Consider the following 16,419-nt stretch of genomic DNA (forward strand, 5'->3'; position numbering starts at 1 on the left):
CACAGCCGTAGCTGGACCACTGGTAACTGAGGGGCAGATTTAGAGGGGAAGCTCTTTCTCACATCAACACTACACTGTGCTTGCTTCACCGTCTGTGTTTTATCCTAAACATTGGGAAGTCTACTTTGGTTCCCACTCAGAAAAATAGAGTTCATTAGGGGCCCTAATAGACTCTACAAGCCTTTTAGCTGACTAACCATTTTCAGGTGATTTGCCACCTTTTCCTCAGTCTGCAGTCTCAGCCTTCCACAACAATTCAGATGTGCCTGGGGCTCTTGGGCCACATCTCTGCTTGCACACAGGTGGTTCAGTTTGCAAGGTGGTGCCTTTGTCCCCCTTCAAATGTGGCTCAGGAGAGTTTACCATCTGACTCTTTGCTCCTTGGACAAATTGCTCCATCTTCCTCCACTGGTCCTTGTTGGACACTCCTCGAGAATGTTTGCCAGAAATGTCATCTGTTCTGCTCTTTCAGTGGCCGTATTCCGGGTGCCAGGTCCAACGCCTTCTATCTCAGCTGGCAAGCGGCTCTCTTCTATATCCTCCCCCAATCCCAATCATTCCATAGGTCATCTTCAAACTGAAGACAGATCGGGCAAAGCTCATCCTCATTGCCTGGTCTGGCCGAGGCAGTACTGGTTCTCTGACCTTCTTGTATGTCAGCACTTGTGCCTAGTTCACTGAAAGTATATCTGGCAGTGAGATCGGCATTTCATCCCCCCATCCAAGGAAGATCAGTCTTCTCCAATCCCATAGTAGCAAGATTCTTAAAAAGGCTTCTTTGCCTACATCCCCCAGTCTGAGAGCCAGTTCCTCTGTGGGACCATAACACAGTCCTAGCAGTGCTGATGGGTCCTCCATTCAAGCCCTAGTATCTTGTCCCTTTCCGCTCTTGTGTCAGAATAGTGTGTTCCTAGCGATTACATCCACAAGGAGAGTGTGTGAATTGCAGATTCTGATGGCAAAGCATCCTTACACACAGGTCTCCAAAGACAAGGTGACTTCATGACCATACCCAAATTTTTGGTCTAAAGTGCTCTCTCAGTTTTATTTGAACCAGGAAGTATACTTACCCATTTTCTTTCATAAGCTGGTCTCTGTAAGAACACCGTCTCCATACATTAGCCTTCTATCTGGATAGGACTAAACTGTTTCATGTGTCACCTAGCCTGTTTGTGTCATATGCAGATCACATGAAGGGGCAAGCGGTCTCTTGACAGACCATCTCTAAATGGATAACATCCTGTATTACGACTGCATATGATATAGCTTAGCTATGCCCCCTTAGCGAATTACTAACTACACCCCCTTAGCGAATGCAAGCTCATTTGATGAGAGCAAAAGCAATGTCAATAGCATTCCACAGTGATATTTCCATGTTGGACATTTGCAGGACTGCTTCTTGGTCATCCATATGTGTATTTATGAACCATTTATGAGCCATCACCACGTCTTCCAGGATGGATGCAAGTTTTGGAAGGGCGGTCCTGCAGTCCTTGTTCTGAGCCCTGCCTCCTGGGAGGGGTACTGCTTATGAGTCACCTAAGTGGAATACACATCTGCATCTACTCAAAGAAGAAGAAATAGTTACTTCCTGTAACTGTGGTTCTCTCAGATGTGATGCAGATGTGTATTCCATGACCCACCCTCCGTCCCCTCTGCATCAGAGTCTCATCTCAGGGGCATTTGGTGTGCAGGAACTGAGTGGGGTCGGGACGGTGCCACCTGATGTAACCAGGGGAGGGGCTACCACCACAAGGCATGATCGCCGCCCCTCTTACAGGTACTGCTAGGCAAAATTCTCTGGCTTCAGCACACTGGACACACACACATCTAAGTGGAATAAACATCTGCATCACATCTCAAAGAACAACAGTTACAGGAAGTAACCATTTCATCTTGTTGAATCATCAGTGCTGCTGTAATAATTAGCTTTTCCATTCAACTCTGCTGAAAGAACTTGCTCCATGTATATCTTTAGAGGAAAGGATGACCTGGGGGCTGTGAAAATTTCTCCAGCCACTAAGAAGGAGTAGCATCTAGAATGGTTCCATGGAGCAGCTGTGTAGGAAAAGGATTCCTCCTCTTTCCCATTCTGTGCATCCCCATAGCATCTAGCTCAACCAGTTGGACTCTGATAAGTGAATTTGGCCCTTATTTGTACCACTTTGTAGATTTTTTGTGGTTATTCTTTATTGTTTGTTTGTGTAATATAATTCTGGTGACAGATGTCATATTGACTGTACTACACTGAAATTATCTATTTATCTACTAGTCATGGACAGACCAGTTATTAGGAGGGCTAACATCCACACACTGTCTAGCTTTGATCTGGAGGAGCTGCCCTCGGTGCTTAGATTATTCAGTCTCTCTCTCTCTCTCCGTTTGGTTTTGTTCACGTTTTAGACAGTGAACAAAGGATGACAATTATGGTGGTTTTATGTGGACATTGGACACATCCATATGCAACTGGACTCAGACAAGCAATTTGTTTCAGATATGTTGCCAAACAGCCACTATAAAATGTTCACTGTAGCTAAAATGAAAAACAGACCTCTGCTGAAGGGAATTTGGGAAAATTCACCTTTTTGCCAGAAAAGTCCTTAGTGGAAATATATAGGTTGTAAATTACATCTAATGTGAAAGATAAGATGGATAATATCATCTGACACACTTCACATAACATAAATGGAAATGTTAGATGTTGTTTATTGATTTTATTGAATTATACAAGGGAAGCTTGCTCAAATACCTAGAGTTAAAAGATACCAGGGTTAAAAGTTAATGCTTTATTTGAAAGACATTTTCATGGAGTTGTAATAAATTATTTGTATGGCTTACTGGTTATTCCAAATATCATATTTATTACTTTTACACCAGTATTTCTCTGCCATTTTTGAGAAATAAACTGTAATTTTTGGAGATTTAGCAAAAGGAGAAGAAGCAGAAAAAACAGACAGGGACAAATCCTAGCATTCTGTTTTAGGGCACTGAGTCTGAGTCGCTTCCTTGTGGTAAAATGGATAGTCTGGAAACAGAAGCAAATGCCATTATGGAATTAGTTGTTTGAAATAATAAATGCTGGATTAAGGCAGATTTTAAACTTAATCCCGCTTGCTGCATTATATTAAGATAACACTTTTGTATGATTGAAATTGTCCATTTTTATTAGACCATAACTGCTTTGGTCAATATAACTTAAAAAACGAGTTTCCACTTCTGAATAGTGTGTTGTAGATTTTACAAAGAAATACTATAGAAAACTGCAGTATAAAAATGTGTTATAGTAAGTAAACCTTTTCCATTCAATCCAGAAACAGGACTCAGAAGAAAGCTCATTTCCCAAATGTGGATCCCACACATGACATTGTGTTTCATTCTCATTAGACCACCAGGATAGCCCCAACCTTTAGCATATGTGAAGCACACAGTGACACCTATTGTAAAACCTGCACAAGTGTTTCCATTCCAAAGGGCCATTTCACATGCTTTGTCAAATATTTATGTTTGGGGATGAAATTTTGCTCATTTATTTTCAGCCTAAGAGTGAATCTTTAAAAAAAAAAAAAGTGAGAGGAAAAAACAGTTAAGCTATTTTAAAAAAACAAAGTAAAAAAACCCCACTTTTGCCAATATAAAAAAATGTTGCCATTTTTTTTCTTTTGTACAGTTCTAGCACCTCAGCAGGATGTGGGAGAAAACTGAAATTTGGCAGAGGTGCCTTTCAGTAGGCTGATAAAAATAATTTTTGATTTGGCAGAGTTATAAGTGCTTTATATGGGGTGGGGGGGAATAAACATGGGGAAATAGTTTTACTTTGTGTAATGACCCATCCACTCCCAGTCTCTATTCAAGCCTAAGTTAATTGTATCCAGTTTGCAAATTAATTCCAATTCAGCAGTCTCTCGTTGGAGTCTGTTTTTGAAGTTTTTTGTTGAAGAATTGCCACTTTTAGGTCTGTAATCGAGTGACCAAAGAGATTGAAGTGTTCTCCGACTGGTTTTTGAATGTTATAATTCTTGACGTCTGATTTGTGTCCATTTATTCTTTTATGTAGAGATTGTCTAGTTTGACCAATGTACATGGTAGAGGGGCATTGCTGGCACATGATGGCATATATCACATTGGTAGATGTGCAGGTGAACAAGCCTCTGATAGTGTGGCTGATGTGATTAGGCCCTATGATGGTGTCCCCTGAATAGATATGTGGACACAGTTGGCAATGGGCTTTGTTGCAAGGATAGGTTCCTGGGTTAGTGATTCTGTTGTGTGGTGTGTGGTTGCTGGTGAGTATTTCCTTCATGTTCTCTATGTATATAAATCTCCCCACTGTATTTTCCACTGAATGCATCCGATGAAGTGAGCTGTAGCTCACGAAAGCTTATGCTCAAATAAATTGGTTAGTCTCTAAGGTGCCACAAGTACTCCTTTTCTTTTTGTGGATACAGACTAACACGGCTGCTACTCTGAAACCTGTCATTATGCAAGGCACTGAATTTAGCCATATGGAGTGGAAATCTATCAACTTCATGAAATAACTCGTACAGTTACAGACAGACATCATCTTCCTTTCCAAATGCAAACAGATGGACATCATACAAAAGGACTGAAGGTAAAAAATCCATTACAATCTACATACCACACAGACTATGCTGACAGCTTGTGCCACACGCTCTCAAAGAAACTGCGGAACCACTTGATCAACATCCTCTACAGCAAACAGGGAAAGATTAAGAATGAGCTCTCAAAACTGGATACTCTCATCAAAAACCAACCTTCCACACAAACTTCCTCGTGGCTGGACTTTACAAAAACTAAACAAGCCATTTACAACACACACTTTGCTTCTCTACAAAAGAAAAAGGACACTAAACTATCTAAACTACTACATGCCACAAGGGGCCACAGCAGTGGTTCCCTTAACCCACCCAGCAATATTGTTAATCTATCCAAATATACTCTTAGCCCAGCAGAAGAATCTGTCCTATCTCAGGGCCTCTCCTTCTGCCCCTCCACCCCCACGAACATGATACAGTTCTGTGGTGACCTAGAATCCTATTTTCGACGTCTCCGACTCAAGGAATATTTCCAATACACCTCTGAACAACATACTAACCCACAGAGACCTTCCTACCAAGACTACAAAAAGAAGGATTCTGGGTGGACTCCTCCTGAAGGTCAAAACAACAGACTGGACTTCTACATAGAGTGCTTCCGCCGACATGCACAGGCTGAAATTGTGGAAAAGCAGCATCACTTGCCCCATAACCTCAGCCGTGCAGAACACAATGCCATCCACAGCCTCAGAAACAACTCTGACATCATAATCAAAAAGGCTGACAAAGGAGGTGCTGTCGTCATCATGAATAGGTCGGAATATGAACAAGAGGCTGCTAGGCAGCTCTCCAACACCACTTTCTACAAGCCATTACCCTGTGATCCCACTGAGGGTTACCAAAAGAAACTACACGATTTGCTCAAGAAACTCCCTGAAAAAGCACAAGAACAAATCCGCACAGATACACCCCTGGAACCCTGACCAGGGGTATTCTATCTGCTACCCAAGATCCATAAACCTGGAAATCCTGGACGCCCCATCATCTCAGGCATTGGTACCCTGACAGCAGGATTGCCTGGCTATGTAGACTCCCTCCTCGGGTCCTATGCTACCTCACTCCCAGCTATCTTCGAGACACCACTGACTTCCTGAGGAAACTGCAATCCATCGGTGATCTTCCAGAAAACACCATCCTGGCCACTATGGATGTAGAAGCCCTCTACACCAACATTCCACACAAAGATGGACTACAAGCCGTCAGGAACAGTATCCCCGATAATGTCATGGCAAACCACATTTACTCCAACCCCTCAGACAGAGACAAACACCTACAAGATCTCTATCAAACATTCTTACAACTACAATACCCACCTGCTGAAGTGAAGAAACAGATTAACAGAGCCAGAAGAGTACCCAGAATTCACCTACTACAGGACAGGCCCAACAAAGAAAATAACAGAACGCCACTAGCCATCACCTTCAGCCCCCAACTAAAACCTCTCCAACGCATCATCAAAGATCTACAACCTATCCTGAAGGACGACCCATCACTCTCACAGATCTTGGGAGACAGGCCAGTCCTTGCTTACAGACAGCCCCCAAACCTGAAGCAAATACTCACCAGCAACCACACACCACACAACAGAATCACTAACCCAGGAACCTATCCTTGCAACAAAGCCCATTGCCAACTGTGTCCACATATCTATTCAGGGGACACCATCATAGGGCCTAATCACATCAGCCACACTATCAGAGGCTTGTTCACCTGCGCATCCACCAATGTGATATATGCCATCATGTGCCAGCAATGCCCCTCTGCCATGTACATTGGTCAAACTGGACAGTCTCTACATAAAAGAATAAATGGACACAAATCAGATGTCAAGAATTATAACATTCAAAAACCAGTCGGAGAACACTTCAATCTCTTTGGTCACTCGATTACAGACCTAAAAGTGGCAATTCTTCAACAAAAAACTTCAAAAACAGACTCCAACGAGAGACTGCTGAATTGGAATTAATTTGCAAACTGGATACAATTAACTTAGGCTTGAATAAAGACTGGGAGTGGATCATTACACAAAGTAAAACTATTTCCCCATGTTTATTCCCCCCCCCCCACTGTTCCTCAGATGTTCTTCAAAAAGAGGGGGAGTACTTGTGGCACCTTAGAGACTAACAAATTTATTTGTTGGTCTCTGGGGTGTCACAAGTGCTTCTTTTCTTTTTGTGGATACAGACTAACCCGGCTGCTACTCTGAAACCTGACAATTGGTGCTTCCTAAGAAGCAAAAGCTTCAGTTTAAGAGGTCAGTTGCAATTTGACCACATTATCACACTGAGAGCACAAGTACGTCTCTCATATGCCCAAAAACATAAAGCCAGGCATGTGTTTAAGATATGTATCCTTATACCTACAGCTGTAAGGAAGGACAATAAACGAAGTTATAACAAAGCAATGGAAGGCACATTTTTATGTTCTACAAAACCTTTTTTCCCTGCTCAGCAACTCCTCCTAGCAACATAAATTCATAGGGTTTTTTTTTAACAACCTCAAAACTCTTGCAGATTACTAAGAAAGAAAAATCACAACTTGAAGCAGAGATAATAAGAGGCAAAGGCTAACATACTGTTGGGACCTTTCATATGGAAAATCTCCAGAGCAGGACAGCTTTAGTAGTGAATTCTACAATTTTTTTCCAGGAGTTTCTAGTGCCCAATACACAATATTTCATCAGTCTTATGACCTAGTAAAATTGCCTATTTCTCCCTCAAAAGCTAGCATAACCAGACATCTGAAAAAAGGTAAAAATCCGAAGTTTGTATGTCATAACAGCCAATATCATTCATCAATTTTGGAGAATAAAAACAAGCAGAAGTATTACCAAACTAGCTATTATTATTCTGACCAATACTAATTCACTCTACCCAATCTGGCCTTATTCCATGGAAAGCCACAAACCATAATACATTAATCATCATTCATCACATTAACCAGATGAATAAAAGCAGGCTAGCATTAGATACAGAGAAGACATGTGAAGGGTTCTTTTGGAGCCTCACTTATTTTTCAGACATCAAACTGCTCTACAATTTTCCATGTGCATTCTTTTATTTGAACAGCACCCCATTAGAAATTTTTTTCTTGAAGACCAGCACAAGATACCTCTTCTGTTTGCTCTGTCCATTGAGCCACTTGCAAGTGGCTATCCAGAGATTCTCTAGAGGTTCAAGGCACCACAATCCATGACAAAGCACAAAAAATTGATCTCACAGTTGACATCTTGCTTTATCTCTGTGAAACACAAGCTTCCAATCAATGCTGTGAAGAAGTCTTAGAGGCCAACAGCACTGTATCTGGTTTTTGTATAAATTTGACACACTCCAAGGCAATAGCGTTAATTATTTTTCCCTGCCAGTTATCCCCTGAGGGATTCAAATAGCTGTAGGTGAAAATCTCACAAAGTTTCACTAAATTAACAACGCTAAATCTGCAACTTCTTAAGAACTTCAAAATTGGCATATCTTACCATCATCTGTGTTTGACTGAATCATGTTGATAACAATTAACATTCTTCACTGAGTGCTGTACTTCCTTCCAGTCCTCCCCGTACTTTATCCACAGCAATTTAATATGGCATTAGAAGAAACCAAAATCACATTATTAAAGCTCCAGACACAAAGACCAAGGGTGGTATTTAACTTCCCCCTAGTTGGAAACTCTATAACTGGACAGTTCTAGTTTGATATGTTTGGTACTGGTTACATTTTACAAAACCCCCAAAAACAGCCCCACGTGACAAAACATAGAAGTAGATTGAAAAAAGGGAGAGAGAGCATTCTTTCCAGTCTGATTTAGGGAGAACGCGTTGCTATTTTGTTCCCCCAGGAGATCAAACAACACCCTCTCCTAAGGATCAGTCTACAAATAAGGCAACTGGGCAGTCGAGGTAGTGCCAACATTTTCATTGCCTACTGGATATGCAGGCTACCAGGTTTTCCTCTAGGACAGGAAGATACTAATCTAAAAGATAGAATGCAAATGGACTGTCCACCACAGAAGACTTTTTCAAGGGCATAGCTTGCTAAATACATGGATAGTTCTGTAGTGGAATGGACTTCCAAGTGACGTAGTGGAATCCCTGTCATTGGAGGTTTTTCAGAATAGATTAGACAAACACCTGTCAGAGATGGTCCAGTTATACTTGATTTGCCTCAGTGCATCATGCTGGACTTAATGACTTCTCAAAGGTCCTTTACAGCTCTATATTTCTAAGATTCTATGATTGCTGAACTTTGAACAGCTCAAAATTAAATTTAATGTACCTTCTCAGGTTTTCTGTATGTACCTATATGTTCAGATATTTCCTGGACACTGTTACAAACGGAAACACTCCACAGTTGGGGAAGAATCAATTAGAAGAAACAAAGGATATCCTAATTTAATTAAATACATAATCTCTGCTGTGCAAAGTCTTAAATGATGAATACTTGCAAGTCTATACCCTAATTTCTATATCCAGGTCCTTGAGATATTAAAATTCCTCTCACAAATAATCCATGGAAGAAAGAATTTAAATACTCCCTTGAAGCCAATGGATCAGATCCTCTCCAACCCCCACTTGTTTTTGTGCTCCTCTAGTACACTACTTGGAGGCTAAATAGCTACCTGGGGATTCCCCTGATTTAAGAGGCATAGTGCTAACATAGCTGGATCAGTGCTGGCTCTGTCCCTACTTGCAGTGCAGGAGGTATGTTGAAGGCATGCTCAAAGGAAAGGAAGCCTGGTTGGAATATGGCTGCACTTCCCTGACCTCCAGCTCTCAGAAGCGGCCCTTGGTAGCCATTGCAGCTGGGGTCAGCTTAGAGCAGCCCTTCTTTGCAGTCCAAAAATGAGCATTTCAAAATATATGTGTGTGTGTGTGTGTGTGTGTGTGTGTGTGTGTGTGTGTGTGTGTGTGTGTGTGTGTGTGTGTGTGTGTGTGTGTGTGAAAACGAGGTTTTTAATGGAAACTGTTTGGCTGCCATCCACTACCTGTGATCACTTTAATATTATAATCTTAAATATTTTTGTAGAATGAGCTGCTTCCGTCTCAATCAATAACAATTTATGAAACATATTTGCAAGACTGGGGAATGGTTTTAAGGCCAAATAAAAAAAAGAGTACATAAAACAAAGCAGTGACCTTCTTAAAACCAAACCTGATATCAGAAATTTGTTGTTTTTTTAATAATCCAAGGCAAATTTTTAAAAAGCTATTTTAAAACTCTTAAGGGTAATTTTCAATCTGTGTTGGGCTTATTTACTTATCTGTGAAGCTGGTCTTGGTGACTTTCCCAATCTTAATTTGTCCTGTCCTGTTTATTAGAACCGAAAAACCTCTCTCTTTCCCTTATCACCCCTCCTCTATGGCTCTTTTTATACAATAACAAAAGTGAGGCACCTTATCTGCCTTGCACAGACCCTTCCCAGTGCTTCCATTTCTTTCAGGAATTAAGTAATTTGTTTGTTATTTTTGAATATAATCAAACAGTTACATGAGATATGCAGGTTTCTCAGGTAACATTTTTCATTTTTACAGAACTGTTAGACAATCTACATTTCCTACAGTGACCCTTTCCGCTTTGCTTTATATTTATGAAATAGAATCTTTTCCACTTGCATTTTTTTCAGCAGCATAGTTTCATTTGTTTTGTTTTTTTTACAGTCCAATACATAAAGCAGACTTTAACAATAGTTGAAATTACACAAAGATCATTTCCTTAGGTCTATCCTACTGGATATTTTTATCATGTATGCACTTCTTCCTTTTTCTACCACATCAAACTCAGTAACATTCCTGTTTGCCCTGTCAGCCTCTTGCCAGCTTTGGTGATTATCAACTAGTTGAAGTTCATTGGTTTTGAACTGAATTCCTCTGAAATGAAATAAATGAGTATGATTGAAGTTTGGAACCCCTAAGTGCTACAAACGTAAGAGCCAACAACAGATGCCCATTCAGTAAAGCAGACCAGCCCAGCAGATGGGTACAAATTAAACATTTTTTTACTTCATTTGTTTTTAAAACAGTAGGGGAAAATTGCCATGTCAGTCAAAATAAATAACAGACAATTGCTTTCTAGTCATTTTGGAGTACAAGGTTGGCAACTTGGCTTTGCAACATTCATTATTTTGAACCTTGTTGCAGTAGTACTCATACCAAGCTGGCTGAACATGTTCAACATAGTTGCAGTAGTTTAAAACTTTATTATGGTTTTCATAGTAATGATTTAACAATTTTTTTAAAAAAAATATTGGTATGAGAAAGAAATATACTGGATAATTTCAAAGAGACTCAAAAGAGTCTGGGAGAAATCCTGGCACCCTGGATGTTGATGGCAAAATTCCCATTGACTTCTGTGGAGCTAGGACTTCACCCTCTGACTTCCCTTCTGGAATGGAGTGTGGTCTAGGTCTTAAGATATAGTACAGATTTGAAAATCAAGATACTTTGGATTCTATGTTCCCAGTTCTACCACTGAATTGCAAAGAAAGTAAATTTGTGTCCTGAGTTACTGTTTATTTGAATGAGAGTGCTTGGTACCTTCTGAAATCAGGCCATTTATTTAGGTGCCTAAATATAGTTTCAGGTGTCTTAGTGTTAGGCAGCCATGTCTGAAAATGTTGGCATTCTCTATGCAGCAATTTACTGATCTGTACATTATTACCTACATGCTTACCTAACAATCCCTAAGTAGTTTGGAATCTTCCTACCTACCTATTATGTCTGTCTTTATGTGATTCTATGGCAGCTGTGATCAGAGGAAGCACTCAACAGGGAGTCCCTTTTCTTTAAAATGGAGGGAGCTGATGTCTGAAGCTTTTTTATAGGAGGTGGTCCTCCCCTTTTGTAACTTACTCTTCATTGTTGGTATAAAATAGCCAAAACTTTGGCCTCTAGAGCACACAGCAAGATTCATCTGATTGGGTTTCTTGGGGGTGGTTTTTTTTGGTGGGGTGAGGGTGGGGGAAAATTGTAGATAGTTAAGTTGTGCATCATAATTCTGTTCTGGAGAAGGTGACATGTTTTTATTGAATTTGATTACCTGGCTGGATGTTTATTGCATTATGTTGGTTGAATTGTTGGGTTCGGTTTTTGTTATTTTCATTGTGCTGTAATAAATGGTTATATTTATTTTTGTGTCAGCTCCTAGAGATGCCCATTGAGAAATCATAAATAAATAAATATATTAACCTACCTTGCAGGAGTATCATAGGACTTAATTAATTCATATTTTTAAAGTAAAATACTTTCTGATTCCCAGATCAGTAACAAAAGTTTGTTATTTGTAGGCTTTAGTGAGCTTACACTATGATTTCTCATTTTAATTTTCCTTGTATAGACTTAAAAATCTCTTTTTAATATAACAATACTAAAAAGTTGCTTTTAGGGTCGGTTTTTAATTTTTCTTGACATTCTGCAGCATTTTTATTCTTTATAGTTGCTACAGTACATTCCCTCTTAGAGAACTCAAGGAATTTTGCATATATTTTTCCAACATTTAGTATATTTTGTTTCATGTATTATTCTTTGGGTCTAAAGTAGTCTTTTAATGTTCCCCCTTAAAAAGTGATGCGTGGATTAGTCTCTAATATTTAGGTTTTGTTTCAACAAAACAACACATGCACTTTTTTTTGCAAGGGGGCTGTTTGGTAATTTATTTTGGGTTCCCATGGGAAATTTACAGCAGATTAAACGGCAGTGTTGTGCTTTATCATTTCTGCGTTATTTCTGACTCAAAGCATGCATTATTTTCAGCCACAGATCACAAGAAATTTTTTCATCAATCAAAGAATTTAAAATATGGAAAAGTGATAATGGTGACAAGGGCTTAGTCAGAAGCTGCTATTATTGAAGGATAATGTATCGTTCCGTTGTGTTATAACACATTTAATTTTATTGCTCTTCACAGGGTCAGGTTCATGTCGCTTTAGTTATACAGATCCCAGCATCATTGTGTCCTATACCAAGAATAACTCTGCAGATTGGATTCAGCTGGAGAAAATTAGGTTTGTGATATTTCAAAAAAACGCAACATTTTCATGCATTTTGACCCAGCAGACATTTTCTCCATTTTCATTACTCACCATTTTGTTTTCTCTAAATTTTTACTTAATGTTTTTAATTATCAATTTGGTTGTTAACGTGTCTATTCTCCCTATTTTAGATGTATTAAAAACAAGGGGTGAAATCCTGGCCCCACTGAAAGCAAGGACAAAACTCCATTGACTACAATGGGGCAGGATTTCACCCAAGGACTTTTAAAATAATGGGTTTCTTCATGAGGGAGAATGGATTAACTTGTGGTTACAGGCCTGGGAATCAGGAGAACTTGGTTCTATTCCTGGTTCTGCTGAAGACTTCCTGTGTGCCCCTAGGTAAATCATTTAACTTCTCTGTTCCTTAGGAAGAGTCTGATCCAAAGCTGGCTGAATGAGTAACCAAAATCAGTGTGCTTTGGATCAGGCCCTAGAATGTGAGTAACACTTCCTTCATGCACAGGTGTGTTTGTGAGCCTTAATACTGCACATTAATATTTGTAAGGTATCTAAATACTACACGGATGAATGCTGTAGAAATTCCCATAGAGATTTCTTCTTTAATGGTAAAAAGCCAATATATTCCACATTTTATCAGTGTTTTTATCTATATCAATGCGTTCATTCAAAAGTTAATGAAGATAATGGAATATTTAAAACAAAGTATAAATGGATTAAAGCAAAAATTAAATAGGTTCTCTATTACATTCACTGACACTTTTACCAGTGCTCCACCAAAGAATGAAAAATGGTCTTTTCATGGCTGTTTTATTACAAACCAAAACTAGCACTGGTTTGCATTTTAGCACCACTTTAATCTCAGCAGGAACAATAATTTTCAGCATGGCAGGTTAGTACTTCACTAGATAAAATGTTCAATAAAAATATTTTATGGTTTGATATGAAGACTTGGCTTCTAACATTGTTATAATATCAAAATTATGGTAATTATGCCATGTTTTTAAATAAATAGGCTTACTTTAAAGTATAAAGGGTTTTGAACAAGGATTTTAAAATATTTTATTGTAATATCCATACCTTTAAATTGAGAATCAATATAAGCTTTGAATTTCTGCAAGAGGCAGAGCAAGCACTTTATAAAGTAGTATTGTGAAATGTACCGTATACATTAACTCCTGCCTTGTTCGTTTCCACAGTACTGCTGGGGAAACAGGATACAAGATTTTGCAGTTTGTCTATTGTGTCCTCTCTAGGGCCAGAATCTGCCACCATTACCTATCTTGAGTAGTACCTTTACTACACGAGTAGTCCACTTGGGCAAAATTTCAGTCCCTTGTGGTTACTCAGAGTAAGGTGGTATTCAGCAGTGGTGAGTGTGCCAGAGTCTGTTCCTACGATATCTGACATCAGCTCCTCACTCTCCTGATATGAAAGATTCTTATCTCATTGGCAACAGAGTAACTCCAATGAGACCAGTAGGTCTGATTCCCATCTGACACAGGTGTGAATCATTCATTGAGGTCACTCGTGTTACTCCAGATTAACTGCCCCAAAACTTTGCTAACGCAGTTATGATTGCCAGACCCTAGGCCCCTGCAGAATGTCAGATTCAGCTACACTCAAACCTCTGAAAACTAGGAAACACAAAGTTAAAGTATACCCCACTTTGGCAATGTTACCTGAACTGTGCCCCCGGCACTGTCAATAGCTACTGGGAATAGTTCAGTAAGGGTGGTGCCATAATAAGTAGACATGAAGAGGATTATGAGATGGTGTGAATGTTGGTATTGTGTTCCAATTTGAATTTGAATTTCAGCATTTATCTGCATGCTGCCTTCACTGTGGTAGGTGTACCTGTGTTAAAGGTGGAGGGATCAGTTGGGGTGGGTTAGCAGAGCTGTCATTGCGATTGAGGAGAAGCACATGTGTAACTTGAGGGATCAAGTATGCCTCATTTCGGCACTGAATTCTGTAGGTTGTCTCAGTGGAGGTGCATAAGAGTGTCTGCTTGCCTTGGGCATTGTCAGCAGTCTAGCGGAAGAGATGGCAATGGTCTCCAGGGCTTAGTGAGGGCTAAAGTGAAGGCAATTTCTCAGAAGGAATCCTCAGGGAAGGATGAAGTGGTGGTAATATTTTGCAAGTCTGGGGTGGCATGTGTGGAGTAGGTGCAGTGTTTGAGTATAGGCCAGGTGTAGGCAGCTCCTGTGCACTATGCCTGATCTAAGCCTGAGTTTTGCCATAGCAAAGAGAAGTACTTAGACTTAGTCCTATGGTGCTCATGTGTTCGGTTCCCAGAGTGTTCTGTAGCATCTGTAAAGGTAGAGTGCTAGTATATGTGTTATTGGCACATTTGCTGGTTTTCAGAGGTTTAAGTTTCTATTATCTCAATTCTTCACTTCCTGGTTTTCAGAGGTTTGAGTGTAGCTGAACTAGACATTCTGAAAGAGCATGAGGCACCACCAGCCAAACTAAACTTTGCATTCACAAAGTTTGGGGGCAGCCAATTTTTTTGTATTTTAAACAATAATATCTCAGCATCCTTATATTCTACAGCCCCAGCTGCCCCCTGCCACTGCCTCTGGATCCTTGGCAATGATTAAACCAGCCCCAGAAAACACTGGATGCATGTCAGTGTCTTCACTACCCCTGCATCATCACCTTGCCTCCTCTCTCTCTGCCTATCCAGTACAGTCTGCTCCTCCCATGCTACCTCTCCTTTCCCCAGAAGGGCAGACTTTGGCAGCAGCCCCACAGGTTGAGGAGCTGGGCAGAGGATTCAGGAACAGTGTGCAGGGATTGACATGGAGTCAGTGGAACAATGTTTTGTAGGAGGGAAAGAAATGGAGGGTATGGATGTTGGGAGCTGAGCTGAAGCCCCCCTACACCTCTCACTGCACACCTCTGACCTCCTCTTTTCCTCTTCACGGTCTCCTCTGCCCTTCCCTTTTGCCATAGAAGCAGCAGCATCAAGGGAAAGCATGAGCCTGGAGGCAGCATGGGGAGGGAGAGGAGTTCTGAGTTCCTTCCTTTGAACAGGGAGCAGTGAAGGGAAGGGGAATCACTGAGCCCCCTCCTTTGACCTGGTGGAGCATCTATAGGGAGGAATTATTGAGGGATGCGGGGGGGGGGGATTTGTAGGAAAATGGGGCAGGAACTGAGCAAGGCACACGACTCCACTTTCTCTCTTCTCTAAGTATGTCACTGGAGTGGAAGGTGCCCAACTTTTTTCCACTTACAGTTCTGCTCCATCAGTGCTTCTGAGTTACCAGAGAACAAAGGTTCCTTTGCTAACAATCCCTTATTTGTCAAGGGATTTTAGAAAAATTACACTTTTGGAAACTCATTTCTTTGTCCAAGAGCTAGCCATTGACTGGGTTTTTCAAAAACATAACAACAAAAACTATTACCATAGTACCTAGGGGACCTAGTCATGGACCAGGTATACTAGGTATACTAGTCATTGACCAAGTACACTAGGTAAAGTACAAACACAGAACAGACCCCACCCCCAAGGAGTTTATAATCTAAACACAAGACAAGATAACAGATGGATACAGACAGAAGGGGGAAAACAAGAAGTCACCGTGGTAGGCAGTGCTCACAGTATACCAACAGCCTAACCATTGTCAAGGTTTTTTGCACGCATCATGGCAAAGGGGAGTTTTGAGGAGGGATTTGAAGGTGGATAATCAGGTCTCTTTGCAGATGTTTATGGGGATCTCCTTATCTGTTACCCTTTCACATAAGTGAGCCTCTCAGCCCACCTGCCTAGGCCCTCAGGTCCAGTGCTGACCACCAATATATCCAAGCAGCATAGACA

General features: G+C 40.5%; 1 protein-coding gene across 2 annotated transcripts in view; it reads left to right on the forward strand.

Annotated features, from left to right (window-relative positions):
* The window catches only part of RELN (reelin), a 449,490-nt gene that overhangs the window by 229,771 nt on the left and 203,300 nt on the right, over window positions 1-16,419 (forward strand). For both annotated transcript variants that reach the window (XM_073328520.1, XM_073328521.1), the window contains exon 9: window positions 12,512-12,608. In XM_073328520.1, coding sequence (XP_073184621.1) covers window positions 12,512-12,608 — 97 coding nt within the window. The remainder of the gene's footprint in view (window positions 1-12,511; window positions 12,609-16,419) is intronic.

Source organism: Lepidochelys kempii, chromosome 1, assembly GCF_965140265.1.
Source record: "Lepidochelys kempii isolate rLepKem1 chromosome 1, rLepKem1.hap2, whole genome shotgun sequence".
NCBI lineage: Eukaryota > Metazoa > Chordata > Testudines > Cheloniidae > Lepidochelys > Lepidochelys kempii.